Source organism: Ranitomeya variabilis, chromosome 4 (assembly GCF_051348905.1).
Source record: "Ranitomeya variabilis isolate aRanVar5 chromosome 4, aRanVar5.hap1, whole genome shotgun sequence".
In the NCBI taxonomy this organism is placed as follows: Eukaryota; Metazoa; Chordata; class Amphibia; order Anura; family Dendrobatidae; genus Ranitomeya; species Ranitomeya variabilis.
In genome coordinates, this window is record NC_135235.1 from 743,622,400 (window position 1) to 743,645,324 (window position 22,925).

General features: G+C 45.9%; 1 protein-coding gene across 2 annotated transcripts in view; it reads left to right on the forward strand.

Moving 5' to 3' along the window:
- The window catches only part of LOC143768053 (uncharacterized), a 118,542-nt gene that overhangs the window by 80,842 nt on the left and 14,775 nt on the right, over positions 1 to 22,925 (forward strand). For both annotated transcript variants that reach the window (XM_077256719.1, XM_077256718.1), the window contains exons 2-6: positions 2,423 to 2,556; positions 2,686 to 2,865; positions 2,949 to 3,072; positions 3,156 to 3,253; positions 3,452 to 3,542. In XM_077256719.1, coding sequence (XP_077112834.1) covers positions 2,479 to 2,556; positions 2,686 to 2,865; positions 2,949 to 3,072; positions 3,156 to 3,253; positions 3,452 to 3,542 — 571 coding nt within the window. In that variant the 5' untranslated portion in view covers positions 2,423 to 2,478. The remainder of the gene's footprint in view (positions 1 to 2,422; positions 2,557 to 2,685; positions 2,866 to 2,948; positions 3,073 to 3,155; positions 3,254 to 3,451; positions 3,543 to 22,925) is intronic.

Sequence of the window (22,925 nt, forward strand, 5' to 3'; positions counted from 1 at the left end):
ATCCCAACTCTAACCCTAACTTTAGCCCCAACCCTAGCCCTAACCCTAACTTTAGCCCAAACCCTAACTTTAGCCCTAAACCTAGCCCCAACCCTAACCCTAACTTTAGCCCCAACCCTAGCCCTAACCCTAGCTCTAACCCTAATCCTAGCTCTAACCCTAACCCAAGCCCTAACCCTAAGGCTATGTGCACATGTTGCGGATTTTGCTGCGGATCCGCAGCGTTTCCGCAGCTGTGGGTCCGCAGCAGTTTCCCATGAGTTTACAGTACAATGTAAACCTATGGGAAACATAAAACGCTGTGCCCATGCTGCGGAAAAAAACACACGGAAACGCAGCGGTTTACATTCCGCAGCATGTCAATTCTTTCTGCTGATTCCGCAGTGGTTTTACACCTGCTCCATAATAGAAAACCGCAGGTGTAAAACCGCAGTGGAATCCGCACAAAAACCGCGGTACATCCGCGATAAATCCGCAGGAAAAACGCAGCGTTTTGGTCCTGCGGATTTATCAAATCCGCTGCGGAAAAATCCGCAGAGAACCATTCTATGTGTGCATATATCCTAACCCTACCCCTACCCCTAACCCTACCCCTAGCCCTAACCCTAACCCTAACCCTACCCCTAACCCTATTTGGAAAATAGAAATTCATACATTTTTTTTATTTTATTACTTTTTTCTTACTAAGGGGGTGATAAAGGGGGGGGTTATTTACTATTTTTTTTATTTTGATCACTGTGATAGGATCTCACAGTGACCAAAATAAAAAAAGAGGAAGAATTTTCTTCTGCCGGCCGGCAGATCATGGCGGGCGCACTGCGCATGCGCCCGCCATTTTCTTACCGAAGCAAGAAGCCGGCGGCCAGCAGAAGCAGGAGGACCCAGGGACACCGGTAAGTATAACAGGGTCCCCAAATCCCCCTATTCACATCAGAGGACAGAGAAATGACATCGCTTTTTAAGTTAATTACCGGCGATCGCAAAACAGGGGTCGGTAAAAACAGACCCCAAAGAACATCCGGGTGCCGGGCGCACTGCGCATGCGCCCGCCATTATTTCCCCGGAAAAAGATGGCGGCGCCCATCGGGAGCCACGAGGAGCTCCGGGGGAGGTAGGTGAGTATTGGGGGGCTATCGGGGACCACATTTCTCTGTCCTCCGATGTGCGATCACATCGGAGGACAGAGAAATTAAATGACAAATCGCGTTTTTTTTTTTTTTTTGCGACTGGTAAACGGTTAATTACCGGCGATCACAACTCGGGGGTCGGTAAAAAAACCCCGAATCATGTTCTCTGGGGTCTCGGCTACCCCCGGCAACCGAGACCCCAGAGAAAATCCGACTCTGGGGGGCGCTATTCACTTTTTCCTTAGCGGCCGCCGTTAAAAGGCGCATCGGCGGTCGTTAAGGGGTTAAGAGGGGGTTGGAGGCAACTCTTTGTCTTGGGCCTCCAATCTTTTCTGACCCTAGCAACGCCCCTGCGTACAGCTAATAGTGGCAGACCCGTTGGCCGATATAAGGCCCCTAAATATGGGGGCCACAGTGCAATGTTATCATTTGGGGCCTCCACTTTAAATTTTTGCCTAGGGCCCCACTTTGTCTAAAACCGGCCCTGGACCAAGAAGCTACAATTTGTACTAGTCTGAGGCAGAGAGCTGGCTAAATACCAAGGAAATTATCTGAACCACCATCAGTACATGAATACATGAACAGACCCTACATCAGTACTTGACTACACCACCAGAACCATCATCATTAAATTGATACATCACCAGAACCTCATTCAGTACTTGACTACATCACCAGAACCACCACAAGTATATGAATACATGACCAGAACCAAGAGTACTTGAATACAAGAACCAAGCTTAGTACAACAAATAATTGTAATACAATTCAGCCCCATAAACCATTGTATCGCATGAATTTACAACCCTACAACTTCCAGTATGTCCTTAAAAATGGTAAGAAAATACATGGAGTTATTAACAGCCATCATCACACTGTGGACCATACAATGAAGATTTACATCCAGGTATCTTATGGATTACATCTCTTCTGGAGTCGCCTTTCTTTCGATCTCCATCTTGTCTAGATGACATGATGACTTTTCACAGTCACAGCTGGTCTCTGCAGACCTCCATCTTCTCCAGTCTTTTGCAGCACATCCTGGTCAGTCCCAACAAACTTGTGATTCCTACAGCCAATAAGTTGCTGATGCAATGGCCAACTTAGCCAGTGATTGGGAGCATGGAGGAGATGTCTTAGTCAGCAATTCAACTTGTGTTCCAGTCCATACAAGACTAGAGAATACAACATCTACACGTTCTATCTCCTGATATGTTTCCCATTGTTGTCATTCTTTATTCTTTATAATGTTACATTGGCTCACTTTCTTCTTATTCATTTCCCTACAATATCAGATCTCTCAGTGGACATCTTGTATACTGAGAACATTTTTCTGAATTAATCATCAAGGATGGATGTGGACAGGGACCAGATGGCGGAGAGGATATTACACCTCACCCTAGAGATCCTCTTCCGGCTTACTGGAGAGGTGAGAGATTCTGATGACGTCACATTACATCATTCTTATCTAAGGGAATAACAGATGGACAGAACTGGAGAGGTGAGGACTCTGGAAATGTCTGCAGTGAGATTTATTAATGTGTCTCTCCATAACCAGGATTACACAGTGATGAAGAAGACCTCTAGTGAGCGCTGTCAGGACCCGGTGTATGAGGGATGGGGAAGACCCCTGAGCCCAATCACAGGGCCTCCACCTCACCCACTGATACATGAGGACATCAATGACCAGAAGATCCTAGAACTCGCCTACAAGATGGTTGAGCTGCTGACTGGAGAGGTGACACTGCTGGGAATGCTGGGACATTATACAGTAACACTATGAAGGGATCGGGGGGATGACGGTATCATTGTATGTGTCAGGTTCCTATAAGGTGTCAGGATGTCTCCGTCTATTTCTCCATGGAGGAGTGGGAGTATTTAGAAAGACACAGAGACCTGTACAAGGACGTCATGATGGAGGTTCCCCAGCCCCTCACATCACCAGGTAATAGACAGGACTAAATACACATGGCCTATAATTATCTGTATGTAAAGAATTAATTCAGTCCCTGTATGTGCTTCCTCCAGATCTATCCAGTAAGAGGACAACACCAGAGAGATGTCCCCGTCCTCTTCTTCTACAGGACTGTAAACAAGAAGATCCCAATGTTCCTCAGGATCATCAGGTAGATGGAGAGAAGGTGTCATGAGATCTCCCCTATGATGTGTAGACTGCTGTGAAGGTCTTGTGCTCAGTCTTGTTTTATCCATCAGTATTATATGTTTTATACTTGTGTAATGAGAACGGTGGAGATGGCAGGATTAGAGCTGATCATAGATGTGACTTCTCCATCTGTCTGTGACTTTTATAATATTTGTTTCAGGGTGAAGATCTGACCCATATTAATACTACAGAGACATATGTGACGGGTGATGAGGTGTGTAAAGAGGAGATTCCTACATATGACTACCCAGGTGAGTAATAACCACTAAATGCAGAGAAGTCACAGATTCTTCTTAGTCACCGGCTGTGGCTGCTTCATCAGTCGTGTAGTTCTTTTAAATCCCATAGTTTTTATTAAAGCATATGACACACCAGTAACACAGTCTGATGCAATTTCTAGATGGGTACAATGAATACAAAACCAATTAATACATTTTCATTTTATGAAAACGGGACCCTTACCCCATAGCCATCCCCCCCTCCCTCCCCCAATTCCCTACCCGTTATTTAATAAAACCATCTGACAACATCACCTCATGAAAAGTGAGACTAAGCTTTACAAAAGCCCACCTGTACATGTAGAAGTCCCTCCAGAAGCAACTAAACGACCCCCATTCTATTCTGCAATAACTCAGCAGACACCACGCCTGGGTAATCCATCCATCCGCCCCACACATTTTCACATTTTGTATTCTGACCTCTCTTGATGTAGATATTCCTTTCCATAAGGACAATAAAATTTATTTTGTTAATAAATTCCTTTTTCCCTTGTGGTTTCATCCAACCAATGTATTGCAATAAGCTTCCTCGCAGCATACAACAATCTTGCAATAATCAACCTTCCACATTCATCTGTAGCAACGTCATCCATACAGCCCAGGAGGCAAGTCAGTGGGTTACACACCACATCTACTCCTGTCACCTCCTGGATCAAATTAAGCACCTTCACCCAAAAGGGTTGGAGGCGAGCACACGACCACATCATATGTAGCAGATTAGCACCTTCCTCACCACATCTTGGGCATTTTGAGTCACCTCTCAGTCCTGCCTTCCTCATCCATACCGGGGTCCTGTACACCTTATATACCAGGTATAACTGCAACACCCTCTTAGCCTCACTCAGAGAAACCCTGGGGATGTACTGTAGTATGGACTCCCACTGGGACTCCGACAAGGAGCCCACGTCCGCCACCCATTTTTCCTGTATCTTTAACGGGTGCTTCAATAAAAAAGTATCCAGCAGACCCTGTACATCAAAGTAATAAACCCCCTCGTGCTCCTCCGAGGCCCAATAAGATTCAACAAGCTATGGGACTGCAGAATCACGCGCGACAATTTAGGGCTTGTCTCACCTGCAGACACTGAAAGAACATCTTCTGGGACAAAGGAAACTCAGTCCTTAGTGTCTCGAATGTTTTAATAACATCCCCATCAAGCAACTGAGACACGAACCAAATGCCAATGCGCCTCCACTGACCGAGACCCCGCAATCTCATGAGCTCTGCCAACCTAGGATCAAACCAAATTGGCGCATATCTCGTAAATTCCTTTACTCCCCTCCATTGCTTAATATTCTGACAGACTTTCCCCATCATAAATATTGTTGGGAATTTTTTATCTTAATTCGGAATCTGCACACTTCCAGACTAGATAACAATGGGCCCTTCCCCACCTTGTATTCAATGATTACCCCGCTGAAGAACTTGGTTCTCCCCAACCGACCATATGTTGGCATTTCATCCGCGTACAGGGCTATTTTTTTTCTTCATAGTTTCCATATCGTCATCCCTTTGTCCCTATCCCTCCTTATCGCCGCCGCCAAGGGCTCAACAGCAATTGCAAACAGCAAAGGAGACAAAGGGCACCCCTGCCGCGTTCCCCTATATAAACAGAAATCCCCCCACAAGAACCCATTTACCCTTATCCTGGCTCTTGTAGACACATATAACAATTGCACCCATTTTATAAATCTCTCGCCAAAACCCATAGCCTTCATGTCTGCCCACAAATACCTCCACTCCACAGTATCAAATGCCTTAGCAGCGTCTAAAGACACCACCACCCTCCGACCCATATTGTCCGCCTTTACCTGCATATTGAGAAATAATCGTCTAAGATTACATGCGGTAGAACTATTGGGCATAAATCCGGATTGGTCCTGGTGTATTAGTGTCGTTATCACCTTGTTAAGACGATTAGCCAATATCTTGGCCAAGATTTTAACCCCTTCACCCCCAAGGGTGGTTTGCACGTTAATGACCGGGCCAATTTTTACAATTCTGACCACTGTCCCTTTATGAGGTTATAACTCTGGAACGCTTCAACGGATCTTGGCGATTCTGACATTGTTTTCTCGTGACATATTGTACTTCATGATAGTGGTAAAATTTCTTCGATATAAGTTGCGTTTATTTGTGAAAAAAACTAATATTTGGCGAAAATTTTGAAAATTTCGCAATTTTCCAACTTTTAATTTTTATGCCCTTAAATCACAGACATATGTCACGCAAAATACTTAATAAGTAACATTTCCCACATGTCTACTTTACATCAGCACAATTTTGGAACCAAAATTTTTTTTGTGACGGAGTTATAAGGGTTAAAAGTTGACCAGCAATTTCTCATTTTTACAACACCATTTTTTTTTAGGGACCACATCTCATTTGAAGTCATTTTGAGGGGTCTATATGATAGAAAATACCCAAGTGTGACACCATTCTAAAAACTTCACCCCTCAAGGTACTCAAAACCACTTTCAAGAAGTTTATTAACCCTTCAGGTGTTTCACAGGAATTTTTGGAATGTTTAAATAAAAATGAACATTTAACTTTTTTTCACACAAAATTTATTTCAGATCCAATTTGTTTTATTTTACCAAGGGTAACAGGAGAAAATATACCCCAAAATTTGTTGTACAATTTGTCCTGAGTACGCTGATACCCCATATGTGGGGGTAATCCACTGTTTGGGCGCATGGCAGAGCTTGGAAGGAAAGGAGCGCCATTTGACTTTTCAATGCAAAATTGACTGGAATTGAGATGGGACGCCATGTTGCATTTGGAGAGCCCCTGATGTGCCTAAACATTGAAACCCCCCACAAGTGACACCATTTTGGAAAGTAGACCCCCTAAGGAACTTATCTAGATGTGTGGTGAGCACTTTTACCCAACAAGTGCTTCACAGAAGTTTATAATGCAGAGCGGTAAAAATAAAAAATCATATTTTTTCACAAAAATGATCTTTTCGCCCCCAATTTTTTATTTTCCCAAGGGTAAGAGAAGAAATTGGACCCCAAAAATTGTTGTGCAATTTGTCCTGAGTACGCTGATACCCCATATGTGGGTGTAAACCATTGTTTGGGCGCAGGGCAGAGCTCGGAAGGGAAGGAGCGCCATTTGACTTTTCAATGCAAAATTGACTGGAATTGAGATGGGACGTCATGTTGCGTTTGGAGAGCCCCTGATGTGCCTAAACATTGAAACCCCCCACAAGTGACACCATTTTGGAAAGTAGACCCCCTAAGGAACTTATCTAGATGTGTGGTGAGCACTTTGACCCAACAAGTGCTTCACAGAAGTTTATAATGCAGAGCCGTAAAAATAAAAAATCATATTTTTTCACAAAAATGATCTTTTTGCCCCCATTTTTTTATTTCCCCAAGGGTAAGAGAAGAAATTAGAGCACAAAAGTTGTTGTGCAGTTTGTCCTGAGTACGACGATACCCCATATGTGGGGGTAAACCACTGTTTGGGTGCATAGCAGAGCTCGGAAGGGAAGGAGCGCTATTTTACTTTTCAATGCAAAATTGACTGGAATTAAGATGGGATGCCATGTTGCGTTTGCAGAGCCCCTGATGTGCCTAAACATTAAAAACCCCCACAAGTGACACCATTTTGGAAAGTAGACCCCCTAAGGAACTTATCTAGATGTGTTTTGAGAGCTTTGAACCCCCAAGTGTTTCACTACAGTTTATAACGCAGAGCCGTGAAAATAAAAATTCTTTTTTTTTTCACAAAAATGATTTTTTAGCCCCCAGTTTTGTATTTTCACAAGGGTATCAGGATAAATTGGACCTCAAAAGTTGTTGTCCAATTTGTCCTGAGTATGCTGATACCCCATATGTGGGGGGGAACCACTGTTTGGGCACATGACAGAGCTCGGAAGGGAAGGAGCGCCATTTGGAATGCAGACTTAAATGGATTGGTCTGCAGGCGTCACGTTGCATTTGCAGAGCCCCTGATGTACCCAAACAGTACAAACCCCCCACAAGTGACCCCATATTGGAAACTAGACCCCCCAAGGAACTTATCTAGATGTGTTGTGAGAACTTTGAACCCCCAAGTGTTTCACTACAGTTTATAACGCAGAGCCGTGAAAATAAAAATTCTTTTTTTTTTTTTTCACAAAAATGATTTTTTAGCCCCCAGTTTTGTATTTTCACAAGGGTATCAGGATAAATTGGACCCAAAAAGTTGTTGTCCAATTTGTTCTGAGTATGCTGATACCCCATATGTGGGGGGGGGGAACCACTGTTTGGGCGCATGACAGAGCTCTGAAGGGAAGGAGCGCCATTTGGAATGCAGACTTAAATGGATTGGTCTGCAAGCGTCACGTTGCATTTGCAGAGCCCCTGATGTACCCAAACAGTACAAACCCCCCACAAGTGACCCCATATCGGAAACTAGACCCCCCAAGGAACTTATCTAGATGTGTTGTGAGAACTTTGAACCCCCAAGTGTTTCACTACAGTTTATAACGCAGAGCCGTGAAAATAATTTTTTTTTTTTTTCACAAAAATGATTTTTTAGCCCCCAGTTTTGTATTTTCACAAGGGTATCAGGATAAATTGGACCCAAAAAGTTGTTGTCCAATTTGTCCTGAGTATGCTGATACCCCATATGTGGGGGGGAACCACTGTTTGGGCGCATGACAGAGCTCGGAAGGGAAGGAGCGCCATTTGGAATGCAGACTTAAATGGATTGGTCTGCAGGCGTCACGTTGCATTTGCAGAGCCCCTGATGTACCCAAACAGTACAAACCCCCACAAATGACCCCATATCGGAAACTAGACCCCCCAAGGAACTTATCTAGATGTGTTGTGAGAACTTTGAACCCCCAAGTGTTTCACTACAGTTTACAACGCAGAGCCGTGAAAATAAAAAATCCTTTTTTTCCCACAAAACTTATTTTTTGGCCCCCAGTTTTGTATTTTCCCAAGGGTAGCAGGAGAAATTGGACCCCAAAAGATGATGTCCAATTTGTCCTGAGTACGCTGATACCCCATATGTTGGGGTAAACCCCTGTTTGGGCACACGGGAGAGCTCGGAAGGGAAGGAGCACTGTTTTCCTTTTTCAACGCAGAATTGGCTGGAATTCAGATCGGATGCCATATCCCGTATGGAAAGCCCCTGATGTGCCCGAACAGTGGAAACCCCCCAATTATAACTGAAACCCTAATCCAAACACACCCCTTACCCTAATCCCAACAGTAACCCTAACCACTCCTCTAACCCAGACACACCCAACCCTATTCCCAACCGTAAATGTAATCCAAACCCTAACCCTATCTTTAGCCCCAACCCTAACCCTAGCCCCAACCCTAGCCCCAACCCTAGCCCTAACCCTAGCAATAACCCTAGCCCTATCACTAGCCGTAACACTAGCCGTAACACTAGCCGTAACACTAGCCCTGACCCTAACCCTAGCCCCAACCCTAACCCCAACCCTAGCCCTAACCCTAGCCCTAACCCTAGCCCTAAACCAAGCCCCAACCCTAGCCCCAACCCTAGCCCCAACCCTAGCCCTAACCCTTGCCCTAACCCTAACCCTAGCCCTAACTCTAGTCCTAACTCTAGCCCTAACCCTAACGGGAAAATGGAAATAAATACATTTTTGAATTTTTTTATTTTTCCCTAACTAAGGGGGTGATGAAGGGGGGTTTGATTTACTTTTATAGCGAGTTTTTTAGCGGATTTTTATGATTGACAGCCGTCACACACTGAAAGACGCTTTTCATTGCAAAAAATATTTTTTGCGTTACCACATTTTGAGAGCTGTAATTTTTCCATATTTGAGTCCACAGAGTCATGTGAGGTCTTGTTTTTTGCGGGACGCGTTGACGTTTTTATTGGTAACATTTTCGGACACGTGACATTTTTTGATCGCTTTTTATTCCGATTTTTGTGAGGCAGAGTGATCAAAAACCAGCTATTCATGAATTTCTTTTTGGGGAGGCGTTTATACCGTTCCGCGTTTGGTAAAATTGATAAAGCAGTTTTATTCATCGGGTCAGTACGATTACAGCGATATCTCATTTATATCATTTTTTTTATGTTTTGGCGCTTTTATACGATAAAAACTATTTTATAGAAAAAATAATTATTTTGGTATCGCTTTATTCTCAGGACTATAACTTTTTTATTTTTTTGCTGATGATGCTGTATAGCGGCTCGTTTTTTGCGGGACAAGATGACGTTTTCAGCGGTACTATGGTTATTTATATCAGTCTTTTTGATCGCGTGTTATTCCACTTTTTGTTCGGCAGTATGATAATAAAGCGTTGTTTTTTGCCTCGTTTTTTTTTTTTTTCCCTTACGGTGTTTACTGAAGGGGTTAACTAGTGGGCCAGTTTTATAGGTCGGGTCGTTACGGACGCGGCGATACTAAATATGTGCACTTTTATTGTTTTTTTTTTTTATTATTTAGATAAAGAAATGTATTTATGGGAATAATATATTTTTATTTTTTTTCATTATTTTGGAATTTTTTTTTTTATTTTTTTTTACACATTTGGAAATTTTTTTTTTTACTTTTTTACTTTGCCCCAGGGGGGGACAATACAGATCGGTGATCTGCCAGTTTGCATAGCACTCTGACAGATCACCGATCTGAGAGAAGTGCACGCTGCTTCACAGTGCCTGCTCTGAGCAGGCTTCTGTGAAGCCACCTCCCTCCCTGCAGGACCCGGATCCGCGGCCATCTTGGATCCGGGTCTGGAGCAGGCAGGGAGGGAGGTAAGACCCTCGCAGCAACGCGATCACATCGCGTTGCTGCGGGGGGCTCAGGGAAGCCCGCAGGGAGCCCCCTCCCTGCGCGATGCTTCCCTGCACCGCCGGCACATCGCGATCATGTTTGATCGCGGTGTGCCGGGGGTTAATGTGCCGGGGGCGGTCCGTGACTTCTCCTGGCACATAGTGCCGGATGTCAGCTGCGATATGCAGCTGACACCCGGCCGCGATCGGCCGCGCTCCCCCCGTGAGCGCGGCCGATCGCGTATGACGTACTATCCCGTCGGTGGTCATACGGGCCCACCCCACCTCGACGGGATAGTACGTCAGATGTCAGGAAGGGGTTAATATCTGTCGTTAATAACGAAATTGGCCTATAAGAAGCCGGATCCTTACCCTGTTTCGGCAACACTACAATTATTGCCTCACGCATGGACCGCGGCAACACCCCCTCAACCAGACCAGCACCATACACCTCCAACAAAGCGGGAAGCAATACCTCTTTATATTTTTTTATACACCTCCCCCTGAATCTCATCCACCCCTGGGGCTATATCATTGGGCATAGAGGCCAGTGCGGTGTCAAGCTCCTCAAGAAGACCCCGATCTGCCTCTGAGTCTGGGGAGCTGTACCTCTGCCAAGAAACCATCCACCTCCTCCATCGTTGGCTGTACCCGCGATTTATAAAGATCCGAGTAATACTCCGTCATCACCTCCAAAATTGCTTTGCAACCAGTATGGTCCTTCCCATCCTTTCTCTTCAAAGCTTCCCTGTGCTTCTGGGGACTGATCGTTGATTAATGCCTCCTCCGCCTCTCTATCAACATCTGATCCTTCCTGCCCGTTTCTACCTTGACTCGGAATATCTCTTTAATGCAGAGCCCTCTGAAATAAGCCTTCATAGCTTCCCATACCGTCAATACCGAAGCCGACCCAGCATTAATTTTAAAATATTTCTTAATGTCCCCCTATGTGTCCATCTAAGTCAATGAGGTGTAGCCAAAACGGATTCAGCCTCCACATGCAACCCCTAGCAGGTACAGATCCCACTCCCTCAAGTATCACACTCCTGCGGGAATGATCCGATATTGTTCTAGCCATATGTTACCGCCCCAACAAGGCCCAACCTCTGTGTATTGCCCAATGCCAGATCTATTCTTGACAAAGAAGCAAAAGAGGACAAAAAACATGAATACTTGTACACCCCAGGATGACAAATCCTCCATAAATCATGCAGAGCGGTCTCCCTCATGACAACGGGTATCCGTGACTCCTGTGATCTCTAATGTAAGACCCCTTACCTCATCTCATGTCATCCCCGAGATAACAGCCGCCTCCCCCTTCTCCTGTAGCAAGAGAATAACCCTATTAAAACACACAACAAATCAGGTTGGATTAATTGGCCACAGCAGCCGTTTATTAACATTTAAACATACAACAATATTGGAACAATAAACCCCGGAAGTGGATGATCCTCGAAGCCCGAAACATATATTGAACATTTTCCAGCCAAACGTCCCACCTATTTTGGCCTTATATCTGCCTTACCCCCAGCCGCTATGCACCAGCTCGGAGGCAAACTCCACCCGCCAGGCCAAAAACCGCACACCTGTTTGTGGTTCCCCTAATAATCCCTTCCATGGGATTATCTGTACCCCTTTGACCATTTTTAAATCACCCCGGGGAGTCCAGGACCTATTGAGATCCCCCCCCCCCATCAATACGCCATTTTCCACTTCCACCAACTTCGAGGACCACCACCCCCTGCCACGCTGCCGCGACAGATATTCTACCATACTTAACCGTAACTAAATACCTTCGTAAAGCTAGAAACCTAGCTCTGAACCCATAATTAATAACAACCGATTTTACAACTTTAAACCATAGACAATAAAGGGAGGGTGGGTGGGAGCTTCCGTCTCTGGCCGGTGAGTACCCAAATGGTTGCCCCACTAACATGGCCACCCCCTTTTATAAAGTCTCCCCTCCCCTGCCCCCGACCCCTCCTTCTCCCCTCAAATTCAAAAAACTCCGTCACTCTCATCAGGTCTTTTAACCCTGTACCCCCCAGCAATCCTAATGAGCTCCCTATTGTCGCACGTTTCCCTGTCATGGCGGCCTCCCCTAAGGGCCAGAGGCCCAGTACGGCCTTTCTAGACGGCACCAAATGATGTACAGTTACCACCCGACTTCAGCGTCTCTCGCCTCCCCCTATCCCAATGTGTGTCCGGAATATTGTTAAAGTTCCCTATTATCAAAAACGGTATCCCCGGTGTCTCCTCCATTATCTCCAGAACTCTGTCGATCACCTTTCCACAATATGGTGGTGGAACATAAATTGAAACCAACCACATCAGACATCCGTACAATTTACAAAGTAAACATATGAATCTACTAGACTGATCTATAACCACTTTGTGATACTCAAAAGGAACCCCAGCACAGATGAGGATGCTGATCCCCCTAGAGTATGTTGAATATGTGGCATGGTATCCCACCTGTACCCATCTTTTAGTCAGAAAATGCGTTCTCTCCTTCACCTTATGAGTCTCCTGCAGACAGATCACTGACGGCTTAGCATCATTCAGAAATTTAAACACATCTTGCCGCTTCACTCCAGACGCCAAACCCCTAACGTTCCAACTCACAATTCTCATTCTTCCAGACATTTTCCCTCCACAGAACATTTTATCCCACATTCTTTCATCCAGTTGAAGCTGAAATCACAACCACAGTAACCATGGTGTGGTGATGTACATTATTCAAAAATTTCTCCCTCAACCCCACACCCCTCCCCCAAACAGAAAAACACACCTAACAGATCCCCATCCCAATCCTTCCATCCTCTAACACGGAGGGGAGAGCGCACTTTATCCGGAACAGTCTGTTAACCCCGTCCAGCAGTCCTGCAACTTTTCCCAAACTATTGGACTCTCCCATGACTTGTGGATTGCAGCCTATTTAACCCCTTCATGACCCAGCCTATTTTGGCCTTAATGACCTTGCCGTTTTTTGCAATTCTGACCAGTGTCCCTTTATGAGGTAATAACTCAGGAACGCTTCAACGGATCCTAGCGATTCTGAGATTGTTTTTTCGTGACATATTGGGCTTCATGTTAGTGGTAAATTTAGGTCGATAATTTCTGAGTTTATTTGTGAAAAAAACGGAAATTTGGCAAAAAAATTGAAAATTTCGCAATTTTCACATTTTGAATTTTTATTCTGTTAAACCAGAGAGTTATGTGACACAAAATAGTTAATAAATAACGTTTCCCACATGTCTACTTTACATCAGCACAATTTTGGAAACAATTTTTTTTTTTGCTAGGAAGTTATAAGGGTTAAAATTTGACCAGTGATTTCTCATTTTTACAACAAAATTTACAAAACCTTTTTTTTTAGGGACCACCTCACATTTGAAGTCATTTTGAGGGTTCTATATGGCTGAAAATACCCAAAAGTGACACCATTCTAAAAACTGCACCCCTCAAGGTGCTCAAAACCACATTCAAGAAGTTATTAACCCTTCAGGTGTTTCACAGCAGCAGAAGCAACATGGAAGTAAAAAATGAACATTTAACTTTTTAGTCACAAAAATGATCTTTTAGCAACAATTTTTTAATTTTCCCAGCGGTAAAAGGAGAAACTGGACCACGGACGTTGTTGTCCAATTTGTCCTGAGTACGCTGATACCTCATATGTGGGGGTAAACCACTGTTTGGGCGCACGGCAGGGCTCGGAAGGGAAGGAGCGCCATTTGACTTTTTGAATGAAAAATTGGCTCCAATCTTTAGCGGACACCATGTCACGTTTGGAGAGCCCCCGTGTGCCTAAACATTGGAGCTCCCCCACAAGTGACCCCATTTTGGAAACTAGACCCCCCAAGGAACTTATCTAGAAGCATAGTGAGCACTTTAAACCCCCAGGTGCTTCACAAATTGATCCGTAAAAATGAAAAAGTACTTTTTTTTCACAAAAAAATTATTTTAGTCTCAATTTTTTCATTTTCACATGGGCAACAGGATAAAATGGATCCTAAATTTTGTTGGGCAATTTCTCCTGAGTACACCAATACCTCACATGTGGGGGTAAACCACTGTTTGGGCACATGGTAAGGCTCGGAAGGGAAGGAGCGCCATTTGACTTTTTGAATGAAAAATTATCTCCATCGTTAGCGCACACCATGTCGCGTTTGGAAAGCCCCTGTGTGCCTAAACATTGGAGCTCCTCCACAAGTGACCCCATTTTGGAAACTAGACCCCCCAAGGAACTTATCTAGGAGCATAGTGAGCACTTTAAACCCCCAGGTGCTTCACAAATTGATCCGCAAAAATGAAAAAGTACTTTTTTTTCACACAAAATTTCTTTTAGCCTCAATTCTTTCATTTTCACATGGGCAACAGGATAAAATGGATCCTAAAATTTGTTGGGCAATTTCTCCTGAGTATGCCGATACCTCATATGTGGGGGTAAACCACTTTTTGGGTGCACGGCAAGGCTCGGAAGGGGAGGCGTGCCATTTGACTTTTTGAATGGAAAATTAGCTCCAATCGTTAGCGGACACCATGTCGCGTTTGGAGAGCCCCTGTGTGCCTAAACATTGGAGCTCCCCTACAAGTGACCCCATTTTGGAAACTAGACCCCCCAAGGAACTAATCTAGATGCATAGTGAGCACTTATAACCCCCAGGTGCTTCACAGAAGTTTATAACGCAGAGCCGTGAAAATAAAAAAATAATTTTTCTTTCCTCAAAAATGATTTTTAGCCCAGAATTTTTTATTTTCCCAAGGGTAATAGGAGAAATTGGACCCCAAATTTTGTTGTCCAGTTTGTCCTGAGTACGGTGATACCCCATATGTGGGGGTAAACCACTGTTTGGGCGCACGGCAGGGCTCGGAAGGGAAGGCACGCCATTTGGCTTTTTGAATGGAAAATTAGCTCCAATCATTAGCGGACACCATGTCGCGTTTGGAGAGCCCCTGTGTGCCTAAACATTGGAGCTCCTGCACAAGTGACCCCATTTTGGAAACTAGACCTCCCAAGGAACTAATCTAGATGTGTGGTGAGCACTTTGAACCCCCAAGTGCTTCACAGAAGTTTATAACGCAGAGCCGTGAAAATAAAAAATGTGTTTCCTTTCCTCAAAAATATTTTTTAGCCCAGAATTTTTTTATTTTTGCAAGAGTAACAGGAGAAATTGGACCCCAAAAGTTGTTGTCCAGTTTCTGCTGAGTACGCTGATACCCCATATGTGGGGGTAAACCACTGTTTTGGCACACGTCGGGGTTCGGAAGGGAAGTAGTGACGTTTTGAAATGCAGACTTTGATGGAATGCTCTGCGGGCATCAGGTTGCGTTTGCAGAGCCCCTGATGTGCCTAAACAGTAGGAACTCCCCACAATTGACTCCATTTTGGAAACTAGACCCCCAAGGGCCAATCCGCTGCGGATCCGCGGCCAATCCGCTGCGGATCCTGTTGTGAAATTGGATTTTGGGCTCCCCCGGTGGCCACTGGTGGAATTGAACTGGTGTGCTTCATCCCCTCTGTTCACCTGTTTCCATCAGGATGTGGGAGTCGCTATTTAACCTTGCTCCTCTGTCACTTCCATGCCGGTCAACATTGTAATCAGAAGCCTTTCTGTGCATGTTCCTGCTGCTAGACAACTCCCAGCTAAGTTGGACTTTTGTCCTCGTTTGTTTTTGCAATTTGTTCCAGTTCACAGCTGTAGTTTCGTTTCTGTGTCTGGAAAGCTCTTGTGATCTGAAATTGCCACTCTGATGTTATGAGTTAATACTAGAGTCTTAAAGTAATTTCAGGATGGTATTTTGATAGGGTTTTCAGCTGACCATGAAAGTGCCCTTTCTGTCTTCCTGCTATCTAGTATGCGGACCTCAATTTTGCTAAACCTATTTTCATACTACGTTTGTCATTTCATCTAAAATCACCGCCAATATATGTGGGGGCCTCTGTCTGCCTATCGGGGAAATTTCTCTAGAGGTGAGCCAGGACTATATTTTCCTCTGCCAGGATTAGTTAGTCCTCCGGCCGGCGCTGGGCGTCTAGGGATAAAAAACGTAGGCAACGCTACCCGGCTACTGTTAGTTGTGCGGCAGGTTTAGTTCATGGTCAGTTTAGTTTCCATCCTTCCAAGAGCTAGTACTTATGTTTGCTGGGCTATGTTCTCTTGCCATTGAGAACCATAACAGTTTGACCGGCCACAAAGGGTTAAATTAATTGACAGAGAAAGGAGAGAAAAGAGAAGTCTGCTGAAGATTTTTTTTTTTTTTTTTTCCCCCTTCCCTTCAGTTCTGAGTGTGCTTGTAATTGAATCTCTTGCAAGTCTGCCTATATTGCAGCCTTTCTCTCTCTCTCTCTCCTTCTAATCCTGGAATGGCTCCGTGTTCACCTGTTTAAAATGGATATTCAGAGTTTAGCTGCAGGTTTGAATAATCTCACCACGAAAGTTCAAAATTTACAAGATTTTGTTGTTCATGTTCCTATATCTGAACCTAGAATTCCTTTGCCTGAATTTTTCTCGGGGAATAGATCTTGCTTTCAAAATTTTAAAAATAATTGCAAGTTGTTTTTGTCCCTGAAATCTCGCTCTGCTGGAGATCCTGCTCAGCAGGTCAGGATTGTGATTTCCTTGCTCCGGGGCGACCCTCAGGATTGGGCTTTTGCATTGGCTCCAGGGGATCCTGCGTTGCTCAATGTGGATGCGTTTTTTCTTGCCTTGGGGTTGCTTTATGAGGAACCTCAGTTAGAGCTTCAGGCGGAAAAGGCCTTGATGTCCCTATCTCAGGGGCAAGACGAAGCTGAAATATACTGCCAGAAATTCCGTAAATGGGCTGTGCTTACTCAGTGGAATGAGTGCGCCCTGGCGGCGAATTTCAGAGAGGGTCTCTCTGATGCCATTAAGGATGTTATGGTGGGGTTCCCTGTGCCTGCGGGTCTGAATGAGTCCATGACAATGGCTATCCAGATCGATAGGCGTCTGCGGGAGCGCAAACCTGTGCACCATTTGGCGGTGTCTACTGAGAAGACGCCAGAGAATATGCAATGTGATAGAATTCTGTCCAGAAGTGAACGGCAGAATTTAAGACGAAAAAATGGGTTGTGCTTCTATTGCGGTGATTCAACTCATGTTATATCAGCATGCTCTAAGCGTACTAAGAAGCTTGATAAGTCTGTTTCAATTGGCACTTTACAGTCTAAGTTTATTCTATCTGTGACCCTGATTTGTTCTTTATCATCTATTACCGCGGATGCCTATGTTGACTCTGGCGCCGCTTTGAGTCTTATGGATTGGTCCTTTGCCAAACGCTGTGGGTATGATTTGGAGCCTCTTGAAACTCCTATACCCCTGAAGGGGATTGACTCCACCCCATTGGCTAGTAATAAACCACAATACTGGACACAAGTAACTATGCGGATTAATCCGGATCATCAGGAGATTATTCGCTTTCTTGTGCTGTATAACCTACATGATGTGTTGGTGCTTGGATTGCCATGGCTGCAATCTCATAACCCAGTCCTTGACTGGAAAGCTATGTCTGTGTTAAGCTGGGGATGTAAGGGGACGCATGGGGACGTACCTGTGGTTTCCATTTCATCATCTATTCCCTCTGAGATTCCTGAATTCTTGACTGAATTTCGTGACGTTTTTGAAGAACCTAAGCTTGGTTCATTACCTCCGCACCGGGAGTGCGATTGTGCCATAGATTTGATTCCGGGTAGTAAATACCCTAAGGGTCGTTTATTTAATCTGTCTGTGCCTGAACATGCTGCTATGCGAGAATATATAAAGGAGTCCTTGGAAAAGGGACATATTCGTCCTTCGTCATCTCCCTTAGGAGCCGGTTTTTTCTTTGTGGCTAAGAAAGATGGCTCTTTGAGACCGTGTATTGATTATCGGCTTTTGAATAAAATCACGGTTAAATATCAATATCCGTTGCCACTGCTGACTGATTTGTTTGCTCGCATAAAGGGGGCCAAGTGGTTCTCTAAGATAGATCTCCGTGGGGCGTATAATTTGGTGCGAATTAAGCAGGGGGATGAGTGGAAGACCGCATTTAATACGCCCGAGGGCCACTTTGAGTATTTGGTGATGCCTTTTGGTCTTTCAAATGCCCCTTCAGTCTTTCAGTCCTTTATGCATGACATTTTCCGTGATTATTTGGATAAATTTATGATTGTGTATCTGGATGATATTTTGATTTTTTCGGATGACTGGGACTCTCATGTCCAGCAGGTCAGGAGGGTTTTTCAGGTTTTGCGGTCTAATTCCTTGTGTGTGAAGGGTTCTAAGTGCGTTTTTGGGGTTCAAAAGATTTCCTTTTTGGGATATATTTTTTCCCCCTCTTCCATCGAGATGGATCCTGTCAAGGTTCAGGCTATTTGTGATTGGACGCAACCCTCTTCTCTTAAGAGTCTTCAGAAATTTTTGGGCTTTGCTAACTTTTATCGTCGATTTATTGCTGGTTTTTCTGATGTTGTTAAACCATTGACTGATTTGACTAAGAAGGGTGCTGATGTTGCTGATTGGTCCCCTGCTGCTGTGGAGGCCTTTCGGGAGCTTAAGGCGCCGCTTTTCTTCCGCCCCTGTGTTGCGTCAGCCTGATGTTGCTCTTCCTTTTCAGGTTGAGGTCGACGCTTCTGAAATCGGAGCTGGGGCAGTTTTGTCGCAGAGAAGTTCCGATTGTTCCGTGATGAGACCTTGTGCCTTTTTCTCGCGTAAATTTTCGCCCGCCGAGCGGAATTATGATGTTGGGAATCGGGAGCTTTTGGCCATGAAGTGGGCTTTTGAGGAGTGGCGTCATTGGCTTGAGGGGGCTAGACATCAGGTGGTGGTATTGACTGACCACAAAAATCTAATTTATCTTGAGTCCGCCAGACGCCTGAATCCTAGACAGGCGCGCTGGTCGTTGTTTTTCTCTCGGTTTAATTTTGTGGTGTCCTACCTGCCGGGTTCTAAGAATGTTAAGGCGGATGCCCTTTCTAGGAGTTTTGAGCCTGACTCCCCTGGTAACTCTGAACCTACAGGTATCCTTAAGGATGGAGTGATATTGTCTGCCGTTTCTCCAGACCTGCGGCGGGCCTTGCAGGAGTTTCAGGCGGATAGACCTGATCGTTGCCCACCTGGTAGACTGTTTGTTCCTGATGATTGGACCAGTAAAGTCATTTCTGAGGTTCATTCTTCTGCGTTGACAGGTCATCCTGGAATCTTTGGTACCAGGGATTTGGTGGCAAGGTCCTTCTGGTGGCCTTCCCTGTCTCGAGATGTGCGAGGCTTTGTGCAGTCTTGTGACGTTTGTGCTCGGGCCAAGCCTTGTTGTTCTCGGGCTAGTGGATTGTTGTTGCCCTTGCCTATCCCGAAGAGGCCCTGGACGCACATCTCGATGGATTTTATTTCGGATCTTCCTGTTTCTCAGAAGATGTCTGTCATCTGGGTGGTGTGTGACCGTTTCTCTAAGATGGTCCATTTGGTTCCCCTGCCTAAGTTGCCTTCTTCTTCCGAGTTGGTTCCTCTGTTTTTTCAAAATGTGGTCCGTTTGCATGGTATTCCGGAGAATATCGTTTCTGACAGAGGAACCCAGTTCGTGTCTAGATTTTGGCGAGCATTCTGTGCTAGGATGGGCATAGATTTGTCTTTCTCGTCTGCTTTCCATCCTCAGACTAATGGCCAGACCGAGCGGACGAATCAGACCTTGGAGACATATTTGAGGTGTTTTGTGTCTGCAGATCAGGATGATTGGGTTGCTTTTTTGCCTTTAGCGGAGTTTGCCCTCAATAATCGGGCCAGCTCTGCCACCTTGGTGTCTCCTTTTTTCTGTAATTCGGGGTTTCATCCTCGATTTTCTTCTGGTCAGGTGGAATCTTCGGATTGTCCTGGAGTGGATGCTGTGGTGGAGAGGTTGCATCAGATTTGGGGGCAGGTAGTGGACAATTTGAAGTTGTCCCAGGAGAAGACTCAGCTTTTTGCCAACCGCCGGCGTCGGGTTGGTCCTCGGCTTTGTGTTGGGGACTTGGTGTGGTTGTCTTCTCGTTTTGTCCCTATGAGGGTTTCTTCTCCTAAGTTTAAGCCTCGGTTCATCGGCCCGTACAAGATATTGGAGATTCTTAACCCTGTGTCCTTCCGTTTGGACCTCCCTGCATCTTTTTCTATTCATAATGTTTTTCATCGGTCATTGTTGCGCAGGTATGAGGTACCGGTTGTGCCTTCCGTTGAGCCTCCTGCTCCGGTGTTGGTTGAGGGCGAGTTGGAGTACGTTGTGGAAAAAATCTTGGACTCCCGTGTTTCCAGACGGAAACTCCAGTATCTGGTCAAATGGAAGGGATACGGTCAGGAGGATAATTCTTGGGTGACTGCCTCTGATGTTCATGCCTCCGATCTGGTCCGTGCCTTTCATAGGGCTCATCCTGATCGCCCTGGTGGTTCTGGTGAGGGTTCGGTGCCCCCTCCTTGAGGGGGGGGTACTGTTGTGAAATTGGATTTTGGGCTCCCCCGGTGGCCACTGGTGGAATTGAACTGGTGTGCTTCATCCCCTCTGTTCACCTGTTTCCATCAGGATGTGGGAGTCGCTATTTAACCTTGCTCCTCTGTCACTTCCATGCCGGTCAACATTGAAATCAGAAGCCTTTCTGTGCATGTTCCTGCTGCTAGACAACTCCCAGCTAAGTTGGACTTTTGTCCTCGTTTGTTTTTGCATTTTGTTCCAGTTCACAGCTGTAGTTTCGTTTCTGTGTCTGGAAAGCTCTTGTGATCTGAAATTGCCACTCTGATGTTATGAGTTAATACTAGAGTCTTAAAGTAATTTCAGGATGGTATTTTGATAGGGTTTTCAGCTGACCATGAAAGTGCCCTTTCTGTCTTCCTGCTATCTAGTATGCGGACCTCAATTTTGCTAAACCTATTTTCATACTACGTTTGTCATTTCATCTAAAATCACCGCCAATATATGTGGGGGCCTCTGTCTGCCTATCGGGGAAATTTCTCTAGAGGTGAGCCAGGACTATATTTTCCTCTGCCAGGATTAGTTAGTCCTCCGGCCGGCGCTGGGCGTCTAGGGATAAAAAACGTAGGCAACGCTACCCGGCTACTGTTAGTTGTGCGGCAGGTTTAGTTCATGGTCAGTTTAGTTTCCATCCTTCCAAGAGCTAGTACTTATGTTTGCTGGGCTATGTTCTCTTGCCATTGAGAACCATAACAGGATCCGCGGCCAATCCGCTGCCAATCCGCTGCGGATCCGCGGCCAATCCGCTGTCAATCCGCTGCGTATCCGCGGCCAATCCGCTGCGGATCCGCTGCCAATCCGCTGCGGATCCGCTGCGGATCCGCGGCCGATCCGCTGCGGATCTGCTGCCGATCCGCTGCCCATCCGCGGCCGATCCGCTGCGGATCCGCTGCCGATCCGCTGCCAATCCGCGGCCGATCCGCTGCGGATCCGCTGCCAATCCGCTGCGGATCCGCTGCCGATCCGCTGCCGATCCGCGGCCGATCCACTGCGGATCCGCGTCCGATCCGCTGCGGATCCGCGGCCGATCCGCTGCCGATCCGCGGCGGATCCGCGGCCGATCCGCTCTGTGTGCACATGCCATAACCCTACCCCTAACCCTACCCGTAACCCTAACCCTACCCCTAACCCTACCCCTAGTTCTAACCCTAATTCTAACCCTAACCCTAGTGGAAAAAAAATAAATAAAAATTCTTTATTTTATTATTGTCCCTATGGGGGTGATAAAGGGGGGGGGGTTATTTATTTATTTTTTTATTTTGATCGCTGTGATAGAACCTACCACAGCGATCAAAATGTACCTGTAAGGAATCTGCCGACTGGCAGATTCGGCGGGCGCACTGAGCATGCGCCCGCCATTTTCCAAGATGGCGGCGCCCAGCGAGGAGACGGCCGGACACCGGGAGGATCGGTAAGTATGAAGGGGTGGTGGGGGGGTGGATCGGAGCACGGGGGGGGGGAACGGAGCACATGGGGGGTGGGTCTGAGCAAGGAGGGAGCGGACAGGAGGACGGGGGAGCCGGCAGGCGGACGGAGGGGACCGGACCCCATAACGGAGGACGGGGGGGGGCAATCGGTGGGCGTGGGGGGGGGCACTTCAGTATTTCCAGCCATGGCCGATGATATTGCAGCATCGGCCATGGCTGGATTGTAATATTTCACCAGTTTTTTAGGTGAAATATTACAAATCGCTCTGATTGGCAGTTTCACTTTCAACAGCCAATCAGAGCGATCGTAGCCACGGGGGGGTGAAGCCACCCCCCCTGGGCTGAAGTACCACTCCCCCTCTCCCTGCAGATCGGGTAAAATAGGAGTTAACCCCTTCACCCGATCTGCAGGGACGCGATCATTCCATGACGCCACATAGGCGTCATGGGTCGGATTGGCACGGGTTTTCATGACGCCTACGTGGCGTCATGGGTCGGGAAGGGGTTAAATTTTCAAAAATTAGTCGTGTAGTTCGGTCGTATCACGATCGTGTGATCACCATTTTGCCTCTAGAGTAAAACCTTCTCCTCCATCCGAAAATGTTGAAATGATTTTGTGAATTTGTGAAAGCCCTTTCCTATTGAACTTACAACCTGGAGGATCCACCTACTTCCTGGGATTAGG